This window comes from Trichechus manatus, unplaced genomic scaffold, assembly GCF_000243295.1.
Source record: "Trichechus manatus latirostris isolate Lorelei unplaced genomic scaffold, TriManLat1.0 scaffold00007, whole genome shotgun sequence".
NCBI classification, from domain to species: Eukaryota; Metazoa; Chordata; class Mammalia; order Sirenia; family Trichechidae; genus Trichechus; species Trichechus manatus.
The window spans coordinates 836,385-860,803 of NW_004443943.1; the positions used below are offsets into that span (position 1 = coordinate 836,385).

The window sequence follows — 24,419 nt, forward strand, 5'->3', positions numbered from 1 at the left end:
ACCATTATATAGATGTATCTCACGTTAATGAGGCATTGGTGGTTCAGTGGTAGAATTCTCGCCTTCCATGAGGGAGACCCAGGTTCGATTCCCATCCAATGCACCTCATGGGCAGCCACCACCCATTTGTCAGTGGAGGCTTGCGTGTTGCTATGATGCTGAGCAGGTTTCAGCAAAGCTTCCAGATCTTCATCAGACTAGGAAGAAAGGCCTGGAAATCTGTTTCTGAAAACTGGCCAATGAAAATTCCATGGATCACAGTGGTTCGATCTGCAACCAACAGATCATAGGATGGTGCAGGGCCAGGCAGTGGTTTGTTCCATTGTGCATACGGTCACCATGAGCTGCAGGGGCCAACTCAACAACATCTCATGTTAAGCAAATTAAAATCTGGCAGATTGTAATTAACAAGGAGCCTCTAACTAGACATGGATGACTCTGCCACAATCCTGTCTTGGCCTTCCTCAGTGCTTTTGAGTCATGGAAGCCTCAAGTATCTCATTCCTGACCTCAGCAGAGTTTGAGGAACTTGAGAGAACTGTGAAAAAATGTTTAAACACTAGATCATAATTAATTAAGAAGGAGAGCTGAAAAGAAGTTGTAAAAAGGAGGAACTGCTTACAGGAACTATCCCTGGAGCAGAATTTAGGAAGGAATGACCTCTCAATCCCAAAATAATTCTCTCCATCCACACAGGATGAGAATTCACACTTCACTTTTTACGTTATTTAATGTCTTATTGATTTATTTGGGATAATGAGCATCTGTAAGAGACCCAGTTCCCTTTTCATAGCACCACACAGAATCCCAGGATTTCAGCACAGGAAAGAGCTACCTAGGTAGGAGGAGCAGCTAGGTCCTCTTCCTGGCCATCTTAGTTTCCATTCTAAATTTTCATTTTACTTCCTTCTTTCCCTTAGTTTTCTCCAAGTCTTGGCCCATTACATTTCCTACGTGAGGTATTCCAAAGGGTTGGCACCACTTCTTAGGCCCCTGGGTTCCCCAGTTCCACATCTATGTTCACAGTGAATTCCATCTTATCACATCCACAAGGGAAATAATCTAGCCACTAAAAGCAAAAAAATATTCTCCCATGTCTGTGTAGTTTCAGAGACATATCTTCTTTTTCCAGGTGACTAGGGCTGGCAGTGATTGAAAAATTTCATTCTTTATGTAAGAGTGATAGCTTTATTCCATGGGCTTGACAGCATGCTTTAAACATACAATAAGCATTCAAACAACAAGAACAGGCCTTTATAATACTAAGACCACGTGGTCTTTCCGAGAAATCAAAGACCCATAGAAAACCCTCCGGGAAGAATAAATCTCTGTCATTACTGAGAATGAACCTGTGTTATTAATTACTTTCCTTCAAAAGCATCTGCAGTCATCTCACAGAGAGAAGTGAAGTTCAGATTTGGATGAGTGAAGAGAGGAAGAGGGCAAGTAATAGACCCCAGGACACTCGGGGTAAGGCAGGGTTGTCCGAGCACCACTGCACAGGCCACCATGAAAGCAATGGGTAAACAGTGAAAGGAACAAAGAGGCTGGAGAAGGGTGCAGAGACAGAGGTGGATAATTCTAAAGGGAAACTTCACTGAAATAGAAATTTTGTCTAAGGCCAGCCCCTAAACATGGACACTAGGAGAAAGTTTAACTTATTATCCTTACTCCCCTAATTATATTATGTGATCAATTTTGTCAACATATTATTTTTCTACATCTCAAGTTGTTAATCAAGTTAACATACAAATATCTCTAAAACAAACTATTTGTTATTTTGTGCCTATCTGCATAAATAAATTTATTTAAAAAGCACAAGGTAACGATTATCCACTTTTAAAATAAAATAAGATGTCTTGTAATCAGTGTTTTTTAACTTAGCTGTGGATAAGAATCACTTGGAAATTTAAAAACAAACAAAAAAACACATAGATTTCTAGGTCCTATCATCACAATCTGCAGAGAGAGGGCAGCCAGGTGTTTATAAAGCATGTTCCATGAGTAGTTTTGATATATAACAAGGGTTGAGAACATGCACAAAATCCTTTCTACTTGAAATGTGGTCTACAGCTGAGTAGTATTGGTATCACTTCGGAGCCAGTTTGAAATGAGAATGTCAGGGCCATCCCAGACCTATCAAGTCAGAATTATGCATTTTAAGAAGATCACCAGGGGATTCAAATGCTCCTTAAAGTGTGAGAAGCACTGCAGTGGGCGGCTGCTCTGTGAATGCTTCCCTAAGACAGAGAATGTAAGAACCACGGGCTTGGAGAAAAGATGAGTTCAGTTTTTTTTGTGATAACTTGTCCGATGTAAACATTTAAAGTGTGCCCTTATTTTCGTAACACTGTTTAGGCATATCATCTTTTTTTTTTTTAAAATACCAAAAACCTAACAAAGTGGAAGGAGCTGGGCTGTTAGTCCACCTCCCAGAAGTACTGTTCATGGCTATCAATGGAGGATATAAAAGCTTTGAGCAAATTACCTAGGAAGGGGCAATCCGACAGATCCTTCTACTCCAAAGTTACATGAGGAAATGTGCCCCTTGTCTATCCATCCAAAGAGCCCAGAACTATCTGGCAATTACCACTCCCTGGAGGCTCTCTCCCTTTCCAAGGAAAAAGCACCCTAAGATTCTCCTAAGAGTAAACTTTGATTGTTGTGTGCCATCCAGTCCATTCTGACTCATAGTGACCCTACATGAAAGAGTAGAACTGCCCCATAGGGTTTCCTCTGCTATAATTTTTAAGGAAGCAGATCGCTCCATCTCTTCTCCGGTGGAGCCACTGGTGGGTTTGAACTGACAACCTGTCCTTTCGGTTAGCACTTAACTCTGCACCACCAGGGCTCCTTAAGAACCTTGATTAGTAAGCCGAAATTATATTCAAACATAATGCCAATGGCAAACACTTTGCCAGTGTGCTCCAGTAATTTCTTTTGACACTCTTAGTTAACCAGGATCTGTGGAACACAGTAAACCAAAGTGTAAGATCTTCATTTAAAAGCTACTTGTTGGAACCTTTTTGAAGCTACTATAATTTTTTAAAATATAAATTATTCAATCTATTTCTGTGACTTCAAGATGTTTTAAAGAGTTTTTCCATTTACCTTCAGGGTTAGCATCTGTGATTTAAAAAAAAAAACGAATTAGTCTACATTTATTTTGACAGCCAAGAGACAGAAGATATATATTTATCTGTACAATATACCTTAATATTTTTTTTTATAGTTTTTCAAAAGAGTATCTTTTCACATTTCCATTTCTTAAGTAATATCTTTCTCATGTACTTTTAAAGTAGCTTGAGGTTTTGGGGAAAGATTTTATTTCTCTTACTTAGCTAAAATCTTCAGAAACAGCTCTAGTTTTTATATTTTTAGGAGGACCTTTCAAAGTGTGATGGCAATCTGGCTGACAATCTGATTATTACAGCTGTAGTTGGTAAAGCAGTACATTTCTAAAATTACATAACGGGAAAATGATGTACATAGCTGAGCATTCCAAAGGCAGAGTCTGGTACCGTGTAAAAGGGGGAAATTTCACTGCACAAGTAAGGTAATTTTTAGCTGATATTAAGAAGAAAAAAAACCCAGGTATATCTGATATTATTAGAAGATGTTATTTCAATAATAATTTTAGATAGTTTAATATTTTCTTTGTGACTTAAATTTAGTATTGCTTGTCTAAGCTCTTTTCTTGTTTCCCATTCTGTCCATGCTTTTTCTATCCTCCAACCATTGTAGCTACTTCAAGTGTTTATTAGATTTATTCAGGCAACAACTGTTAGATATATTAAGTCCCTTTTTTTTTTTCTTGGTAATTCATTTCTGCTTTTACGTTGCTTTATTCATACTCTTTTCTTCCTTATTTAGCTTACATCCTTACTTTTCTTTTGGTTTTGACATTTTTCTTGCTTTGTGAGTTGAATGTTACATTTTTTTCTTCCTTCCTTTTTAAAATAAAAGCTTTGAAAGTTGTTATATACAAGAATATAAACTGTGGTATGTATTACTTTGCTTTAATTTTTGAATCCATCTGTTATTGCACTTTTGATTTTTTTCTAATAGTCAATTATCATCTCTCCCTTTCAGAACTGACTGGGGGTTTTCTTCAAGTAGTGAGGTTATGGTTTCTAAACAGATAACAAAGAGGCACAGCACTAAGGGGAAGGCAGACTGCCTCTGAACACAGTTCTCCCCACTGTGAGGGTGGTGGCAGTTGAGTTTTTCAGTTATTGCAGCTTTTATGATTTGAAGCTATTCCATCACTAGGGAGTAGGGTGGAGGTGGCTAGGCCTCCCTCCAATTTACTTCTTAGCAACATTTTCCTTTAATGGTAACAACTATTTCTGTCACTGCTTTCAAAATCTATATTCACTGGCACTATAGTTAGTAAAATTCTTCCTAGATATTAACAAAAGCCTGACTTAAAGCCTCTTATGTTTAAGTGCTATTGCAAGATTTAAAAAAAATTTTTTTTTTATTTGTGTGTTTTCCAAAGCATGTGCGTTGAAAGCTATAAAAGGACAAGTCAGTAGATGATGGCTAGCTATATCTTAGTGTGAAAATTGTGGCAATGTTTTCAATTGACTTCGTAGACGTCAAGGGTAACTCTTAATTCACATTCTAAAATTGTAGAAACAACTATGTTAAGCGTTCCTTTGAAACCCTCCAGTTATATAATTCTATTCAAATTTAACACTTGTTTCCTAAAGTGGATGGGTTGTAATGATCCTGAGATGATTGTGAGGTAATCGTTTTCAGAATTCATAAGGAAGAATATAAATGACTTGAGGATTGTAACACTATCAATTACTTCAGCAATGAAGTTATGTACTGATACATCTAATTTACTTTAAGTAAATTTAAATAGACTTCTTTCAATAATCAAAATAAGAAAGAAGATAGAGGATAATCGGAGAATCCGTCTTTCCGCCATCTTTCCATGCCGCCGTAACGGTGCGCAAGAACACCCTGGACAACACTCTTAAGAGCATCAATAATGCCAGAAGAGAGCGCCAGGTTCTCATCAGGCCGTGCTCCAAAATCATCGTTTGGTTTCCAACTGTGGTGATGAAGCATGGTTACACTGGCGAATTTGAAATTACTGATGATCACAGGGCTGGGAAATTTGTTGTGAACCACACAGGCGAGTTAAATAAGTGTAGAGTGATCAGCCCCAGATTTGACGTGCAACTCAAAGATCTTGAAAAGTGCCCTGGTGGTGCAGTGGTTAAGCATTTGGCTGCTAACCAAAAGGTCGGCAGTTTGAATCCATCAGCCCTCCTTGGAAACCCTATTGGGGGCAGTTCTACTCTGTCCTATAGGATCACTGTGAGTCGGAATCCACTCGACAGCAACAAGTTTGGTTTGTTTTTTTTTTAATCTGCTCCGGCCTATTAGTTTGGTTTCATTGTACTGATGACCTCAGCTGGCATCACAGACCACGAGGAAGCAAGACCAACACACAGGAGGGAAAATCCTGGGATTCTTTTTCTAGGGATGTAATACATACATACAAATAAAAGGCCTCAATGGACCAAAAAAAAAAAAAAAAAGAAAATGGAGACTCCAAAACAAGAGAGACATAAAGAGACTCCACAGCACGTTGGTGGAGGAAGCTGTGCGGCTAATGAGAGCCACGCTGCCGGCCCAGAGAACAGCCACGCCTGAGTATCTAGTGGACGTGAATGCACTAAGAAGCAATTTACACAACTGGGACAGAGTTTGGGTGAGCACTTGCAATAAGCATAGAGAATATAAAATAAATGAAAAAAAAAAAAAAAACAAATAACACCAGGGAAAACAAACAATCGTGCAGGAAAAGAACAGTAATGGAAAGATACGGTAGAGATCAGCTGCAAGTAGTGTTTACGTAACAAAAGCTACTTATATAACAAGTATTGTTATATGTCAGGTACTGGTTTAAATGCTTTATGTACATTAACTCATATAATCTTCATAACCACCTGAGGAGCTAAGTCCTACTACTGTACTCATTTTACAGATCAGGAAACTGAGGCACAGAAAGGTCAAATAATCTGCTCAAATTTGTAGGACTGGGAGGATAACCCAGGCAGCCTTGTTCCACATGCTGTGCTCTTAATCTTTATATGCTATTGCTTCTTTCTAACTTAATCTGAATAATGCAAATATTGAATATGATCCAACCCAAATTACAATATAATGACGCTGGGAGGCTATAGGGAAATATGCATGTGTACCTAGCACTGGGTAACTACATAAATCATCTTCAAAGTAGGAAGTCAACTGATGATGCCTATCTGAAAGATTAAGAAATAACAATATAAGCATGTTATTTTAGAATATGGAAGTAACTTCTGTATTAGTTTCCTAGGGCTGCTGTAAAACAGCACCACAAAATACCACAAAGTGGCTTATGAGAATAGAAATTCATTGCCTCACAGTTCTAGAGGCTAGAGGTTGGAATTCAGGGTGTCTGAAAGGCCACATTTTCTAATAAGGCTCCAGGGGACGATCCTTTCTGGTCCCTTCCAGCTTCAGGTAGCCTCAGGTGTTCATTGGCTTGCAGCTACAGCATAATTCCATCATCACATGGTCCTTTTCCCTTTGTCTCTCTGTGTTTCTTCTTTTTTTTATAGCACATCACTCAGGTTGGATTAGGACCCAGGCTGCTCCAGCATGACCTCATCTTAACTGATAACATCTTCAAAGACCCTATTTCCAAATAAGGTTATGTTCCCAGGTACTAGGGGTTAATTAAGACTTCAACATAAATTTTTTGGGAATACAATTGCAATCCATAACAAATGCTAAAAGATTGAGATAAAAGAGATGAAAGCAGCTACCTTTAGAGAATGAAAAATAAGAATGGGGAAGGTGGGGAACTGTTTTTTATAATAAGCCTTAGAAAACTATTCTGTTCTTTAAATTATTAGTACAGCTTTGATAAAAAGAAAATCTAAATTAAAAGCAGACAAAATGGGGGGGGGGGGACCAGACCAGCACATGACCTGACACAACTAAATTCAATAAAAATCCCATCTTAATCAGTGGGTTAATCTCTATACTTTCCTAATTATTAAAACTCTTATATCAAATGAATACTTTTAACCCAAGATATCAAAAGATGCCTAAGGAACACATCTTAACAACAAAGAAAGATTACTTGATACATTTTCTCCTTTTCTCCACCCTAAAACAACTTCAGGGTTCACTAATCAGCAAAAACTGTACCATACATTTATCCACTTTCAATTCCCCCAAATATTCAGCCAAATATTAGGTCACTTTCAAAACCAAAGTCAATGGGGTTTTCGAGTGCCATTTCTAGGCCTCTTAAAAGAGTGCTCTTCCAGGGTTCTTCTGTTCTTTGTTCCTTCTCACAGTAAATCTCAGGACCAAACGTCTGATTTTGATTTTTAAGTGCTATTAGTCAATCTTCTCATTGCCATGTTTTTCAGCATTCTTAGAATAAGAACATTGGCTTCCTAGAAAAGCTACAGCAATTACATACGACTTGGAAGTAAACACTCTATTTTCAAGTCATGAGACGGTAAGAGCCTGAAAAAAATTGCAAAACCATACTAACTCTTCAGTAAGTTTACATTTCAATTACTGCAAGACTGAAAGACTTTAAGTAGGCCATATCAGCCACACTATACAGGAAATTATATCCTAGGAAAAAGCTCTGTTTTAAAAATAGGCAGAGGAAGAAAGGAGGGTTGCCAAAATATACAGCACTTTCCATTTGTTTTGATTTGAACACAGCATCTGTTTTATCAGGTGCAATCTACTATATGCAGGCTTAAGGGGAATGGTAGTAGTTAGGGTGGGAAGAAGTAAATAAACCGAAAATGTTTGCTTTCTGAAAATAATTTTGAAGTAGGTATCAGTGGAATTTAGGTCATAACCAAATACCACAGAGAAACCAGGCTTTGGGATAAGTGTTCAGACTGAACTGTATACTCAGTAACTTACAGAATCAAAGATGAGAAACTAGACCAATCCAATTAAGAAATATACATGCTCTTGTAAACACAATTTAATATTTGATATAGACATAAAAGTCAATTCTTCTTCCTTTTCTCATTCATTCATTCACTCGAAAAATACTGAGTACCTATTATATACCATATACTGTTCTAGCAATGAGAATGTAACAATTAACAAAGCAACAAAACTCCTCCCTTATGGAATTTACATTCTGTGGGAGAACAACAAACACGTGTTCAAATAACAATATAATATGAGACGGTATAAAGGGCTATTAAAAATATAATGGCAATTTTAAGAAGGTTATTTTTACTAAAAAACTACCGTATGAAAAAATAAAGCAAATTTGGACAGAATTACCATACAGGAAACCTTTATGAGGTCAGAGTCCTGATAAAACTGTTAATTACAGTCAGAGGTTAAACTGGATGGCTAAGTTTAGGTGAGACTTAGCTTCCTTTAAGAGGTGGGTGCAAGAAAGTGATTCTCAAATTTTTCAATAGAGGTAAATTTAGGTTGGAAATACTTACAGGATTGCCAAGACTTTATAGAACTTTTAAAAGTGTCTCATTTTGATACCATGAAGAGTGTGCTTCTTAGCTCAAGTAGATAGATGAGACTAAATGGGCAGCTCCTGTCCAGAGGTGAGATGAGAAGGCAGAGAGTCAGGAGCTGGTTGAATGCACACAGGAAATCCGGGGTGGAAAGGAGGAATGTGCTGTCACAGTATAGGGAGAGCAATTAGGGTCACATAACAATGTATGTATAAATTTTTATATGTATGAATTCAAGACTAACTTGAATTATAAACTTTCACTTAAAGTACAGCAATTAAAAAAAAAGTCTCATTTCTTCTTTAAACTCTTTGTTCACAGTTGACTTAGATGCTTATGGGTCTGGTCCTAGTTCTGGGTAAGCTGCCTCATTGCCCCTCCTGGAAGTGTCCATATGGTTGTGGCCCCTGAAGGTCTACCTTTGGAATTAATCAGAAGTACATTCACCGGCTGGTTGTGAAAGCTGTTTCAACTCTTTTTGTGAAGCTTGGATCCGGACGTACCTTTTTAAAGGTAGCATGGTGGAGGAGAAGGAATAAAATATTAGAAACAGCAGATCTCCAATCTGGTACCAATCCTGACTGTACAATCCATGAGACCCTGGATAAATTAACTTCTCTGAGCTTGTAATATTGGAATGTCTTCCATGCATACTTTATAGGGTTGTAATAAGGACCAGTGAGGTATTATTGTGGTAGGCAGAATAATAGCTCCTGCTGCCCCTCCATCACAATTCCACTTCCTAACCCCCAGAACTTGTAAATATGTTAGGTTACACAATGAAGGGAAAATCAGGTTGTGGATGGAATTAAGGTTGCCAATTAGCTAACTCTGAGATGGGAAAATTATCCTGGCTTATCCAGGTGGGCCACAAGAAAGGCAGAAGAGGGAGAACGAGAAACGGCAGTGTGAAAAGGACTCAGCCTGACATTGCTGGCTTTGAAGATGAAGGAATGGAGCCATGAGCCAAGGAATGAGGACAGCCTCTAGAAGGCAGAAAAGACAAGGAAACAGATTCTCTCCTAGAGCCTCCAGAGGGAACACAGCCCTGTGGACCCATTTTAGACTTCTGACCCCTAGAGTCGTAATAGATCTGTGTTGTTTTTAAACCACTAAGGATGTGATAATTTGTTACAGAAGCAATAGGAAACTAATATGACAATATACAGACATATTTTGAAATTGGTAGGAAATTACATAAACACAAGGTGTTGTTATTATTCCAAGATGACATCTCAGTTTAGTTTAGCAGCCTTGATGGCAGACAACTTGGTTACTGGGAGGTCTTCAGAGCTGCATCGTATTTCCTTGTCAAAAGCAGATGCTTTGCACTTCCTGTTCAAATATGTGAACATTTTTGCTTTTAGCTCTCTTTTTATTTGTGAAGTAGGGTTGATAACCATGTAATTATCAAACCAGCTCTGGCCACCTACTTGTCTATCATACTGATAGACAAATAACATGTGCCTTCTGCATTTGTTTGCCGGCCTTGCCCTCCCCTCCGCGAGGTATTTTCATAAGCACGCTATACTAATTTTTTTTTTTTTTTTACAGCAACATGTGGAAAAGGATCGGCATGGCGGTGCTTGTGAGGGTGCCTCGTGATATGGGGGAGGGGGCGGGGAGAGGGCATGGCCAGCAAACAAATGAAGAAGGTATGGGTTATTTGCATGAAAATATGGTATTTCCCTAGTTTTGCTTCTGTTACTCATTATTCTGGTCTTCCCAAAGGGATGATTAAAAAATTTTTTTTCAGAGTCACAACACTATAGCAATACCGTTGTTGTATGCCACTGAGTCAATTCCGACTCATAGCGACCCTATATGACACAGTAGACCTGCCCCATAGGGTTTCCTAGGCTGTAATCTTTAAGGGGAACAGATCATCAAGTCTTTTCTCCCCAGGAGCTGCTGGTGGATTTCAACTTCCCACCTGATCTTTCGGTTAGTAGCCAAATGCTAAACCATTGCACCACCAAGGCTCCTCACAGCAATATTATGTACAGATAACTCTTACTTTCTTTGTTAATAATGAGTTATTGTGTAAAGAGAACTGTGCAAGGCAATACGCTAAGTATCTACCCATCCATATAAATAAACACATATCAAGTTGTATAGTTTTCTCATCAGTTCAAGTAAGAATGTTAACGGATTCTCTTACATAGGATTAAATGAACTTACGAAGCTGAATTAAGATTCCAGGACTGCTACTGTTGTGCGCCATTGAGTCAATTCCAACTAATTACAAAAATGCACAGAGTAATTTCATGTCTATTGGATACAGTAATAAAAAAAAGTTGGGTTGTTCTTTGTATGTTTTTGTTTTTTTTTCCATTCCATTTTTCTAGTAAATAATTTTTTATTTTATTTTATAAAAGTATTAGTGTATGACTTATTGGAAATTAAAGAAACTGGTCTTTAATTTCTTTCCACAGGTTCCTTAAAAATCACTTTTATAGAAGATAAGCACTGGCTTCTAAAAACTATGTAATGTGTGACAGTACTGTACTGTGAAACAATACTTCAAGTATTTATTACAACATATATTAAAATGCATCTCTTTAAGGCATCTATAAAATGACTTTAAATTACTAATAGGACCTAATGTGTTTCCATTGCTTAAGATTATTTCACCAACCTAGATAAAAGTTGTTGCAGATTGAACTGTGTATGCCCCCCAAAAGATACGATGAAGTCCTAACCCCTGTACCAGTGAATGTGAGCATGTTTGGAAATAGGGTTTTTCTTCTGTTATATTAATAAGGTCATACAAGAGTAGGGTGGAATGCTCAGGGCTACAGAAGCTGACTGGGACAATGAAAGACCATCCCCTAGAGCCAACACAGAAAAAGCATAGCTCTGCTGATGACCTGAATTTGGATTTCTACCCTCCAAAACCGTGAGACAATAAATTTCTGTTTATTAAGACACGTACGGCAACACTAGGAAACTAGGACAAAGGGAGAGAAAACTTTCAGAGCTCCACCAAGTAACTTCTTTACTTCCACTAGCTAGATGTATTCCACCATTCTAACTAATTTGTATAAACTTCACTTCAAAATTAGTTTTATAAAAAAAGAAAAAATGACTCTATGAAAGTACCAATAGAATAAAAAACCAAACAAAAACTCACTTCCGTTGAGTAGATTCTGACTCATAGTGACCCTACAGGACAGAGTAGAGCTGCCCCATAGGGCTACCAAGGAGTGGATGGTGGATTCGAACTGCTGACCTTTTGGTTAGCAGCTGAGCTCTTAACTACTATGCCACCAGGGTTCCTCCAATAGAATAGGTTAGTTACAACGGTTTCAGTTTCCCCCGGGATAAAACAACAATAAAAAAAGAGAATAAAGAACAATGATCTCTAATCATTTAATGAGCTGGATAAGAAGACTACCATCCAAGCTTCCTTAAAATGAACCATGGCTATATACTCAAAAGTGCTGAAAACAGGTACTCAAACAAATCCTTGTACATGAATGTTCATAGCAGCACTATTCACGATAGCCAAAAGGTAGAAACAACTCAAATGTCCACCAACAGATCAATGGATAAACAAAATGTGGTATATACATACAATACTAAACCCGCTGCCTTCGAGTGAATTCCAACTCATAGTGACCCTATAGGACACAGTAGAACTGCCCCATAGGGTTTCCAAGGAGCTGCCTGGTAGATTCCAACGGCTGACCTTTTTGGTTAGCAGCAGAGCTCTTAACCACTGCATCACCAGGGTTCCAATGGAATATTATTCAGTCATAAAAAAGGAATGAAGTGCTGATACATGCTACAGTGTGGATATCTCAAAAACATTATGCTAAGTGAAAGAAGCCAGAAGCAAAGGTCACATATTCTATGATTTCATTTATATGAAATATCCAGAATAGTCAAATCCATGAAACAGAAAGCAGATTGGTGGTTGTTAGGGTCTGGAGAGAGGGTGAATAAGGAGTAACTGCTTAATGGGTACAGGGCTTTATATTGTAGTGATAAAATGTTTTGGAGTGAGATACAGGTGGTAGTTGCACAATGTTACGAATGCACTAAATGCTACAGAATTGTTCACTTTAAAATGATTAATTTTATGTTATGTGAATTTCACCAGGGGGTGAAATTGCACTGATGTGCAGTTATCTCAGTACTGACTGCTTACCCTTGCTCATTATCTACCAATAAGATATGCTTTTGCTATTCTCTGAAAATTCACTCCATCACACATAGTAAACTATGCCAAGATTTATAGGTGAGCAAGGCCATTTATATTAAACAGTATGGATAAAATTGGGAATGAAAAGAACTTATAGAAATGAGAAAAAATAAAAACAGTAAGGAAAAGCAAGGGAAGAAAAAAAAACCCATCAAACAACTAGGGAACAGGGAAGAAGAAACTGAAAGAGAAGAAAAAACACTGAGGGGTAGAAAGGAAATCATTACAAATCCAGCTTGATTCATGAAGGAAAAAAGATTATACTGTTAGTAGTGATGAGGTATCCGCATATTTGAAGGGGTCAGAAAGTGATAAAACCCTAATGGAACAAGAAAAAGGCTTTGGGCCCAGAGAGATATATTCTTAGTATATCAATAAATTTATAAGGCTAAAAACAAGCAAACAAAAACTCCCCAAACCAACCCCGGGAATATACAAACTAAATTACAGCTATCTCTAATTACTTACCTTGGAAACCATATATTTATTTAAATGCCAATGACAGTGAATTATTTTTGAAAGTTCACTTTGGCGTTGTCTTCAAGATTTTTTTTTTTTAAAAAAAAGACTGATTTCATTACCTCACATTTAAACCATTATTTTAACCCAAAACATTATAGATGTTTCTAAAATAATGATGGTTTCTCAAACCTTGTATACCATTACACATTCAGCCTGAATTAAGCACTCATAAAACTATACTTACATATTCTTTCACATTTTTTGTTTTCACAGCTTTGTATGAATAATATGCAGGATAAAGCATTCCAAACACCAACCTAAAAGTAAAAAGTATGAGAAGATTAATCAAACACAACAATGATTTTAACAGCTCATGAAAACTTCACCTAATAGAAAAGTAGAACGTACATGGAAAACTCATGACAGTATAAATCTGTGTGACTGACAATTTGTGTATAAACTATTCCCACTCAGCAAAGCGAAGTGAAAATCAATCTTTTTTACAAAAAGATGATTGCAATGCTTTAGGATAGTTTCATATAAATAAAATACGTATTTTTTGAAAAATACTAACATTTAAAGCCGTTTTTCTCCTAATCACAAAAAATATTCTGTGATTTCTTGAAGAACATTTGGAAAATGTAGAAAGTCACCAAAATTAAAATAAAAATTGTCCTTATCCTACCAGTCGGAGGTAACCACAGGGAACATTTTATTGACTGTGCATTCCATTTTTTATCTGTATGTGTAATGTACCGAAAACACACACACATACATTTGTGGTAATGAAAAAGTGGTCCTTCACTGCCATTAGCTTAAAAAGTACTGGCATCTAAATATAATGACAGGGCTGTGGAACAATACTTGATATACTTATTATAATATGTATTAAAACAACTCTTCAAGTCATTTATAAAGTGACTTTAAACCACTAAGTTCACTGAAAGAACTTAATTTAATAGTATCTCTTAAGATTATTTCACCAAATCCCAGATCCAGGAGATATGCACTTATAATGAAATGATAATCACGGAAATGCATGACATAGTATATATGTTTTACAATTGGCATTTTCATGCGTCCTCAAATATTATTCTACAGTATTAGTCTTAATGTCTGCATTGCATTCTACATTGAGATTCCTAAGGTTGGTTTAAATGATCCTGGATTTATAGGCTTCTGGTTAATTTCTGAGTTTTTGCTACTGTACATAACACTGTAAAAAACATTTTTTGTGTACATTGATGGTCTCTTCCTGGCTGTAATGTTGCTGCTTCAAAGGATACACATTATTTTTATCTATTATAAAAAGGCCTTCCAAAGAATTTGTGTCAATTTACATTCCTATACATTGCTAATTGTGGAAATCATCGTCAATATTAAAAAAAAAAAAAAAAAAAGCTATTTTGCCAGATAAATAGGAGAAAAATAATAACCTCACAGCTGTTTTAATGTGCATTTCTGAATGCCAGTAAGTCTGATTTTTTTCCAAGTGTCTACTGGTCTTTTGATGCATGGAGTGTATGGTATCCTTTTGTCTATTTTTTTAAATAAGCTTTTTATTTGAGAGTAGTTCCACAGAAAAGCTACAAAGATAGTACAGGTAGTTCCCATATACCCCACACCCAGTTTCCCCTATTATTAACATCTTACATTAGTACAGTACATTTGTCACAATTAACTCGATAAGGAACCCTGGCGGTACAGTGGTAAGCCCTCGTCTGCTAACTGAAAGGCTGGTGTTTCCAATTCACCACGCTTTCCACAGGAGAGATGTGGCAGTCTGCTTCCATAAAGATTTTCAGCCTTGGAAACCCTATGGAGCAGTTCTACTCTGTCCTATAGGGTCCCTATGAGTCAGAATTGACTCCACAGCAATGGGTTTGGTTTTTGGTTTAATGAACCAGTATTGATACATTATCTCTTAACCAAAGTCCATACTTTATTCAAGTATATTGTAAGATGCCCCTCTACTGAAATCTGTCTGATGTTTTCCTCATGATTAGACTGGGGTTATGGGTTTTGGAAGGAAGATCATGGAGGTAAAGCACCATTCTCATCATGTTACATATCAGGGGCACATACTAGCAACACGACTTATCACTGTGATGTTAACCTTGATAACCAGACTGAGGTAGTGTTTGTCAGATTTCTCCACTCTAAGGGCCCTCCCTTTCCCCGTCTTTCCATACAGTATTCTTTGGAAGGAAGTCACTATGTGCAGCCCACTCTTAAGGAGTGGGGAGACACACTCTACCTCTTTGAGGGAGGAATACCAAAAACACAAAACAAAACAAAACAAACAAAAAAAAACCCAAACCCACTGCCGCTGGGTCGATTCTGACTCATAGCAATCCTACAGGACAGAGTAGAACTGCCCCATAGGATTTCCAAGGAGCAGCTGGTGGATTTGAACTGCCAACCTTTTGTTTAGCAGCTAAATGCTTAACCACTGAGTGGGGAATATCTACACAAATTATTTGGAATTCTCCTGCATAGCAGATTTGTCCATTCTTCCCCAGTAATTTATTTATTCAATCACTTATATCAGTATGGACTCATGGATATTTTTACTTTACACTTTGGGTTATAGTCTAATACTACTTTATTTTGTTGCTCAAAGCTTTGGCCATTGGGAGATCTTTCAGTTTGCTCCTGTAACCCCCCTTTGACATGCTATCATTGTAAGGTTTGGGAGCACTTCCTTACTTTCAGGCACTACAAAATGCTCTTGGCTCATCTTGCGTATTTCCGGACCCAGCTCTAGAACTGGCAGTTTCTCTAAGGAACCCTAGTGCTGCTTTTATTGGAGAATAGTATCAGAAACCCAAATCTGGGTGTTATGTGTACTTTTTGCTACTGGTGTGTTGTTGATTCCATGCACTGCTTTTCTATCTGCTAAGTTAACCAATATTTTTTAAAGTTATTTTTACTGTTTGATTTTGTTTGTGAATTTTGCTGAACTGCATATATTGTGTATTTGTGAATCTTTATATTGTATTTACATTTATGTTAAACAAGCTTTTCTAACCCTGAGAGCAAGTAAATATCTCTATCTATCTATCTCTATGTATCTATCTATCTAGTTCATTTATAGTTTTTATTTGGGAGAAGGGCAGAAATTCCCAGTGACTTTCTTGTCCCTCACAAAGTTGAGTATTGGGTTTGGGGCTTATGTCACAGGTCGGAGGAATACCAAGTCTCCTCCTGCTGGGCTTATATTATCCCTTATCAGCTGGAAGCCACAACATTAGCAATCTCTGCTTTACCTAACAATACTACTCTGTGAATGTTGCTTCACCTAGAGCCAACTCCCAGATTTTAGATATGGAATTTCTAGCTGTGCCACAGAGCCTAGGGCTTTTCACGTTAACAGGGGCTCTCTACAAAGCCTTTCCAGCTTAGAGACTTCTAAGGAAGCAGTCTCTCTATTCAAATAAGCACCTATCCTTAAGGACCAAGGTGTACACAACAGCACAATTCCCAGGTCTGCCATATGTTCATCCTCCGTGTAGACTCTAGGTATGTAGGATCCCCTAGTTAGCCAATACAATTATATTTTGCATATTCAAGTTAACAATTTCAATCTACTTTGCATTTTCCTTTAGAATTTGGACACAATCAATGTATTATCTTCCATATTCTTATACAATCTGGTACCATAGATTTAAATTCAACATGAGAGTCTTCATTTCTATCTCTGGATGGATCTTTGACTCCTCTCCCCTGATACTATATCCATCCAATCTGTAATCCACTCCTATTGGTTCTTCCTTGGTTAGAGTACATGCATCCATCTCCCTCTTTTGTTTTCAGACATGTGGCCAATGATACATCTGGGCTCAAGCCATCTCATCTGACTTACTGAATAGTTTCCCAACACATTCCTCTGGCTCCATTGTCTGACTAATCTTTTTAGTATACCTGCAGAACCCTTGCTTAAAGACTCCAGTAGCTGGCCTCCTCACTTCCATGCCAACCAGCCCCTGTAGGGGCTCATCAGAACATAATTTGAAAACCATTGCCTTATACAAACCATCTGTTCCAACATGGTTTCCTCAGTAGGCTTCTTGTATTTCTACTTCATTCCTGGAATGTACACTTCTTGCTTGGAATGCCTCCCTCTCTCCCCATTTTTCTTCCTCCCTTTCTTCCCATCCTTTCTTTCTTCTCTACCTTTCCCCCTCCCCCCATGTTTAATTAAATCATATCTTTTTTCAAGATCCAAACTTCCTCCACAGACTTAAATTACTTTCATTTTAACTTTTAGAAGAATTTGTCAGGATTAGTCATTTTGAATTTAGCATATTCTGTTTTAAATTTTTTGATGTATTTTTAATCTATATATCTAACTTCCGATAAAGGCTCAGTGCTAGGTGATACTATGCATACAGTGCTCTCCCTTTATTTTTTAACCTTTGTATTGAACAGAATAAGTCAAGCAAATAAATGCAATATCCCTAACACCTAACCAACTCTCTTGTAAGGGGAGAAAACAATAATATATTTCACTTGGAACATGGGAAAGATTAATGTCTTATGAGTGGAACAATTTTTAAGGACTGCCACTATAGTATTTTACTTTATTACTGCCCCAGTGTTAATATTACTTAGTAATTTATTACTAACATCGGTAATATTTTTTAGATTTTTTTTTTTGGGTTATTGTATTTAACATTTGGGTCTACTGTAGATGTTTGCAACTTGGGAGGCCAGGCATAAGGCCAAATCATGAGCACAGTGTAGAAAATCAAATAAAGTTTATTTTAGAAGGCCACCTACAAGATAAACTCATGGTTTATAAAGGGACTACTCGCTACAAATAAAATTCACCTATAAATTTGAATACTGTTTCAGTTACAGAGGCAGAAAGAAACCCTTACTCATTTCCTTTTAGTCTTATTTCTGCCTAAAGAGGGAAAACTGCCAAAATATTCATGACACCCCCTCCCAAAATAAGGTGAAGTTTCCTATTGAAATGCACAAATGTTGGCTATTTTGAATAATTTATGCTATTTAAAAAGAGAAAAAAAAAATCACTTATGAGAATGCAACAGTGGAGATGGTCTTTGTATCTTTTTCATATACAGACAGTGCTTAAAATAGCTATTTTCTGGACAAATGTTCAGACATAATCCATCCTTCCCCAACATTTCTTCAGAGAATTACAGCATTTTTGAAGCAGCACGTTGGGAGTCATAATGTCATTAAAGCATAAAATTTATCCACATAATTTCATAAAAGATAAATTAAAACTTCTTTTTCTGATTAAGCTCCTAACAACAGCTAACTGTAGAATTTTTGGAAAATGCAGAAAAGAATAAAAAAGAAAAGTCACCGGTATTCCATTCCTGAGTGAAGTCTCTGTTAATGGTTTTTCCAAACATTTAAATGCTTTTATTTTAACTTTAATCAATTTTTTCCTAAGTCTGATATAGCACATTCCCTCAAATGCTTTAAAAAAAAAGTTAATTCACGTTTAAACAGGTCACAAAGCTCTAATACCAAAGATTTAAACGTTTTAAATGTTATTCTTATTGTCAGACTTTTAAAAAACTTATTATAAAAATGCAAACGTATAAAAATAGAATAGTATTAATATAATTAATCCCCATATACCTATCACCCCACCACCTGTCAGTTTGTTGTACTGTGGTGGCTTGCGTGTTGCTATGATGCTGGAAGCTATGCCACCAGTATTTCAAATATCAGCAGGGTCATTCATGGTGGACGGGTTTTAGCGAAGCTTCCAGACTAAGACAGACTATGAAGAAAGGCCTGGTGATGTACTTCTGAAAATTAGCCAATGAAACTCTACGGATCACAACATGATATTGTTTGATAAAGTGCTAGAAGATGAGCCCTGTGGGTTGGAAGGCACTCAAAGTACACAGTGGCTGCAACAAGGGACTTCAGCATACCAACAATCATGCAGATGGTGCAGGACTGGGCAGTATTTGTTGTACATGGGGTTCCCATGAGTTGGAGCCAACTCGACAGCAACTAACAGCAACATACTTATCACCTAGTTTTAAGAATTATTAACAGTGATCTACTCTTAACATTTTGGTATTATCTTCTCCAGTTTTTTAAAAAACAATGAACAACTTAGAACATATAGAGATTTCTATCCTGCCCTTTCTACTCAATGATACGCTATGAGCATTTTCTTATATCTTGAAATATTTTTTAAGAGCATCATTTAACAACTACATGGTATACTATTCCTTCATACAAACGATAATCATTCAAATTCTTTCCTATGTGTTTAATTTATGCTATGATGGACAATCTTTCCATGATCATAATAACAGCAATTATTTACAGGATACTTTATACTAGGCACAATGTTAAACACTTTATGTGTATCATTTCATTTCATTCTCAGAATAATACCATGAGATAGATGCTATTTTTACTCCTATTTTACAGATGCAAAGGCTGAAGTTTAAACAAGTTAAGAAACTTGCCCAAGTTTTCTTAAACTGCTATATGACACTTATATACATTTGTAAGTTTGTAAACAACAACATACACCTAAGTTTGGAGGCTGGGTTCACAGCCAGGCACTCTCACTCCAGAATCCATGCTTAAAATCACTGCTTATTTCCTAATGACATTTTCCTAGAAGTGGTATAAGTGAGCCAAGGTATCTGAGCTTTTGAAGGTCTTTGATATATAGTGTCAAATTGCTCTTTAACAGACGAATTGCATAAGGCAGGTGAGTCAGTAGCCCTGTCAGGAACCTGCTAATCACATGCATCTGATTTGTTGAGGTTCATGAGAAAGATTTCCCCCAGGGGAAATAAACCGCTTTGAAAAAACATCCTAAGCATCAAAAATCCATTGAAAAAGCCGTTTTTTTCAACAGTTGAACTGTGTTTCTAAGATAAGATACCAGGCAGTGTATAAATTGTTCCTAAAAGAAAAAAAAAAAAAAAATCCAAATAATACAGTTAGTGATGTTAACTTTTAATTTCTGAACTACTTTTTCTTTTTTAAAAAATTTATTTTGCTGTTGTTGTTTTTAATATACGCAGTAAAACAAACACCAATTCAACAGTTTCTACATGTACAATCCACTGATACTGATTACATTCCTCGAGTTGTACAACCATTCTCACCCTCCTTTTCTGAGTTGGTCCTTCCCCATTAACATAAACTCACCACATCCTAAGGTTCCCATCTAATCTTCTGAGTTGCTGTTGTCAATCTGATCTCATGTAGATAGTTTTTAAAAGGGTGTAATGCTCAAGGCAGACATTTCTTACTACTGTTTGATTTTAAGAAGACTTCAGGGGATATTTTTGGCTTAAGGTTTCAAGATGATTTCAGGGGTTCATCCAGTCTTCATGGCTCCAGAAAGTCTGGTGTCCAAGAGAATTTTCCCCCTTTTGATCAGGATTCTTCTATACAGTCTTTGATCAAAATTCTGAACTACTTTTAATTTTACCTAAAATTATCTTTAAATTACAAATTCTCTCTCTAGTTACATAAAGGCATTTGAATAATAGTTTTTTAAAACTAATATAACAAATAATTTATTGCTGATAATAATCTACATGTTACTAATATTAAAAATATACAGCAACTAATATAACACACGTGCCAACCAATCAGAACTCATGCTGGCCAATAAACAATTCAATCAGATAAGTGTTTTTAAATTAAAAAAATAATTTAAATCAGTGCACTTACTGAGTAGTAACAATACTTCATCTTGTTCATACAGGAATTCTACTTATTCTACTGCTTTCAGAATCATGATTCGATTTTTTAAAAATTTATAATTATGGTGTTCTATTAGACTAAAGCACAAAAACAACTCAATGAGACTAGAGATGAACTAAAATGGAATAGCTAATATTAAATAAACAAAATAAACTATGGACCAAATATCAGAATGATGACAGATGTACCAGTATATTAGGATGCTTTTTCAAATCAGTGTATTTCCCCTAGAGGAATTCTTTCTTAGAAATCTCAATAGATAAATGTGATTAGCAGGTTTCTGAGATAATGTAATTTCGCTGAATTGTAGAATCCTCCAAGGGGTCGTAGACCCTTGAGAACTATTTTAAAATTATCCCAATAACTGGTCACCTGGATTACAAACCTGTTTGTGCATAAGAATAGCGTGGTAATGAGAATCTTTGGAAGTGGGGCACAAGAATCTGAATTTCTAAATTCTGCATCTTCAACAAACTAAGGTGTAACAATACTACGCTTACTTTGGTTCTGGGTTGAAACTGATTAGGATTTAGCAATATGCTGTCAGTGTGGAAAACTGGTTTCAGTCTAACAGGATTTTTTAAAGTCACATGAAAGTGACTATAGGTGATCTTGACTTTTGCTGAACTCTACCCTTTACCTAGATGCTAAAAAAATAAAAACAAAACAAAACAAAAACTAAGCAATCATGATGAGGAAAAAAAGTTACACAAACTAAAGTGACAACAATTTAGCATATCTTTGCAAATAAAGAATTTGTGTTTGCTTAAGACCAAATGAATAAGATTACCCAGGGAATCTGCTGACATGGTGCAAGTTCTAGCAAGATCCAGTATACCTGTGTATATTCTTCCTATGTTATACTTCCTATATAAGTCATTCTGCCACTCATTAAGCAGCCATCACGTAGCAAAAGTTTCTGCAATAATCACTGCCAAAAAATGTATGAAATTTTGTGTTCCATAAATTTCAAGAAAAAGAGATAAGCTGCCAAAAATCCCTGCTAGTAGAAAATTCCCATTTAGTAAAACACCTAACTGGCCATCAGGTAGCTATAACCCTAAAGACAAATATATTTTCCAGAGACGAAAATTACATACAGGAAGAAAAATCAAAGTAATTGGAAAAAAACCCAAACCCTGAATTCTATAACCAAAAGTACGAGTTTAGAACTGGAAAGGAAAGAAGAGCACAATAAAGATTCCTTTGAAAGACTTCGTACATTTTTGAATTAGTCATCAAGAGCTATGAAGCTTGGAATTTTCATGTTGTTCATACTCAACATCTAATTTTACTCCAGAGCTGCTAATTTCTACTCCCAAAAGTAAATCTAAAGATCAATCTAAGGGGGGAAAATCAATCTATAGCAAATTAGACTCACAGTTCATCATCCCCTTACTCCCTCTCCGCTAGCCACTGCCCCTTCCCCCCACCACAACCACAAGGAACTGTTACGTGGCAAGCCCAAAAATAAATAAATAATGTTTGAAATGAACGCTTAGCTCAGTACAGAATACACTACAGAACTAAGGATTACAAACCCTTGACGCACTCAAGCAGTAACTCAGCGCGTCCTGTGAGCAGAGTTCCACAGAATAGCTCACACAGCTGAAAGAAGGTGACGGCCCCACATGTATAGCATTCCAGTTTATCAGGTTCAATTTTCCCATTCTGACTGCCAAAAGCACTATCAATAAGAAATGCATAGGTGGGGTAGGTGCTATTATTCTATTTCTATAAATGATAAACCTGAGGCTCAGAAAGATTAAAGATCTTATGAATCAAGCATCCAGCAAGAAAGTAAAAATGAAACACTGAACTTCTAATTTCAAAACCTGTGCTCTTTCTTTCATACCAAAAAACTTTGTACTTCCTACAATATATAGCGGATAACAAATCTCTAATAAATATCAGCAGCTGAATGAAGTTGACATTCAGAAGTTCTCTAAGTAATTATAATTGTGACCCACCAATATACGTCTGCATACATGGGGAATATCTACATCTTCAATTAACATTCATCTCCCTCTCTTTAATTCCTATCAAACTGGTTAGACGGCTATACCTGAAAGAGGTAAGAATTACTCACATCATCCAACCAACTTCTGACTCTTTAGTAACTCTAAATCCAGAGGAACTGTTTGCTTTATTTAGCCCTTTAAGAACAGAATTGGTTAAAACCCGAATTTACCTATTAGCCTCATCAACATTAAAGATAACTTGAGAGATCAGTTGTAATCTAAGGGTTAAAAAAAATAAAGCTTTTTGTGAAGAAAAATCACCAAATTTGGTGAAGAAAATTTCCTTTCCTAAAATATAATTCCTTTATACAATTAAAAAGAGGATGAATAAGAAAAGCCATAAACATGGATTCTACTCTGTTCTATGCAATTTATTTGGTATTACATGACCATGAAGTGAACATCCCTGAATTGAACTCATCTAAAATTGCTGCCAAGTCCCCCCATAGGACATTCATACCTACTATGCAGTCCAAGCTACAGTCACCTCACAAATGAGCACTACAACTCTTTATGAGGCTCCACACAATCTGAAGTGAATTTAATATTTTGCTTTCAAATAATCTTTTTCTTTCCTCTCCACTAAACAAAAACAAATAGCACTTATGGCATACCTGCCAGGCACTGTTTCTTCTAGCACTAGGGATACAACAGTGAACTCACCATTGCTTCTTAATGAAAGCTAAATTTATGACATTGCTTTTATAATCAAAACACTAATGTTATATTTCTTAAACCACTTCCTTCGTTTCATTTATGCATATCTTTCCAGTTCCTCCAATATCTCCAACTCAGTAATTTTTTTTCCCACACCACTCCCTCCAGCCAGAACAATGTCCTTCCTTGTGTTGAGAACTCTCCCTCCTCTCAAGGACACCCTGCATGTTACTATCTTACATCAATGAGGTTGAAAGGTTTGGTCTCCTTATTTTGTAGAGCAAACAAATAACAGAAATTAAATTACAAAATTAACAAGTAGAATATAAAGATTAAACATTGTAAAAGCATTTTAAAACACTGTGTTCTCTTGAGCTGGACAACTGAGGGAGGGAATGTCTAAGTACTTTCTTTCTCAAGAAAATCAGAGAGGTTGGACGTTTATTTCTATCTTGGTCAACTTAACAGAAAAAGAAAGCAAACATGTGCCACAAGAACTATAACCCATCGTCATGGAGCTGATTCCGACTCATAGCAACCCTATAGCACAGAGTAGAACTGTCCCACAGGGTTTCCAAGGCTGTAATCTTTACAGAAGTTGACTGCCATATCTTTCTCCTGTGGAGCAGCTGGTGGGTTTGAACCACCACCATTTCGGTTAGCAGACGAGCACTTGACCACTGCACCACCAGGGCTCCTACTATAATACCACCTAATTTAACTCAGATATCAGTAATTACAGCACAAAACCAGCATGATGGCTGGTTGGCACTATCAAGCCCTCTGACTTTTTTTTTTTTTTTTTTTTTT

The 24,419-nt window shown here is 36.6% G+C and overlaps 1 protein-coding gene across 3 annotated transcripts in view; it reads right to left on the minus strand.

Moving 5' to 3' along the window:
* Nucleotides 1-24,419, minus strand: part of REEP3 (receptor accessory protein 3) — a 71,856-nt gene that overhangs the window by 33,658 nt on the left and 13,779 nt on the right. Inside the window, exons 1-2 of one of the 3 annotated variants that reach the window (XM_023739171.1) lie at nt 13,445-13,497; nt 8,508-8,611 (exon numbers count right to left, since the gene is read on the minus strand). Coding sequence is in view for 2 of the 3 variants with exons in the window: in XM_004369844.2 (XP_004369901.1) it covers nt 13,445-13,504 (60 nt within the window). In the remaining variant the exon portion in view is untranslated. Of the gene's footprint in view, nt 1-8,507; nt 8,612-13,444; nt 13,518-24,419 lie in introns of those variants that run through there. The other 2 variants (XM_004369844.2, XM_023739170.1) reach the window with 2 other exon arrangements.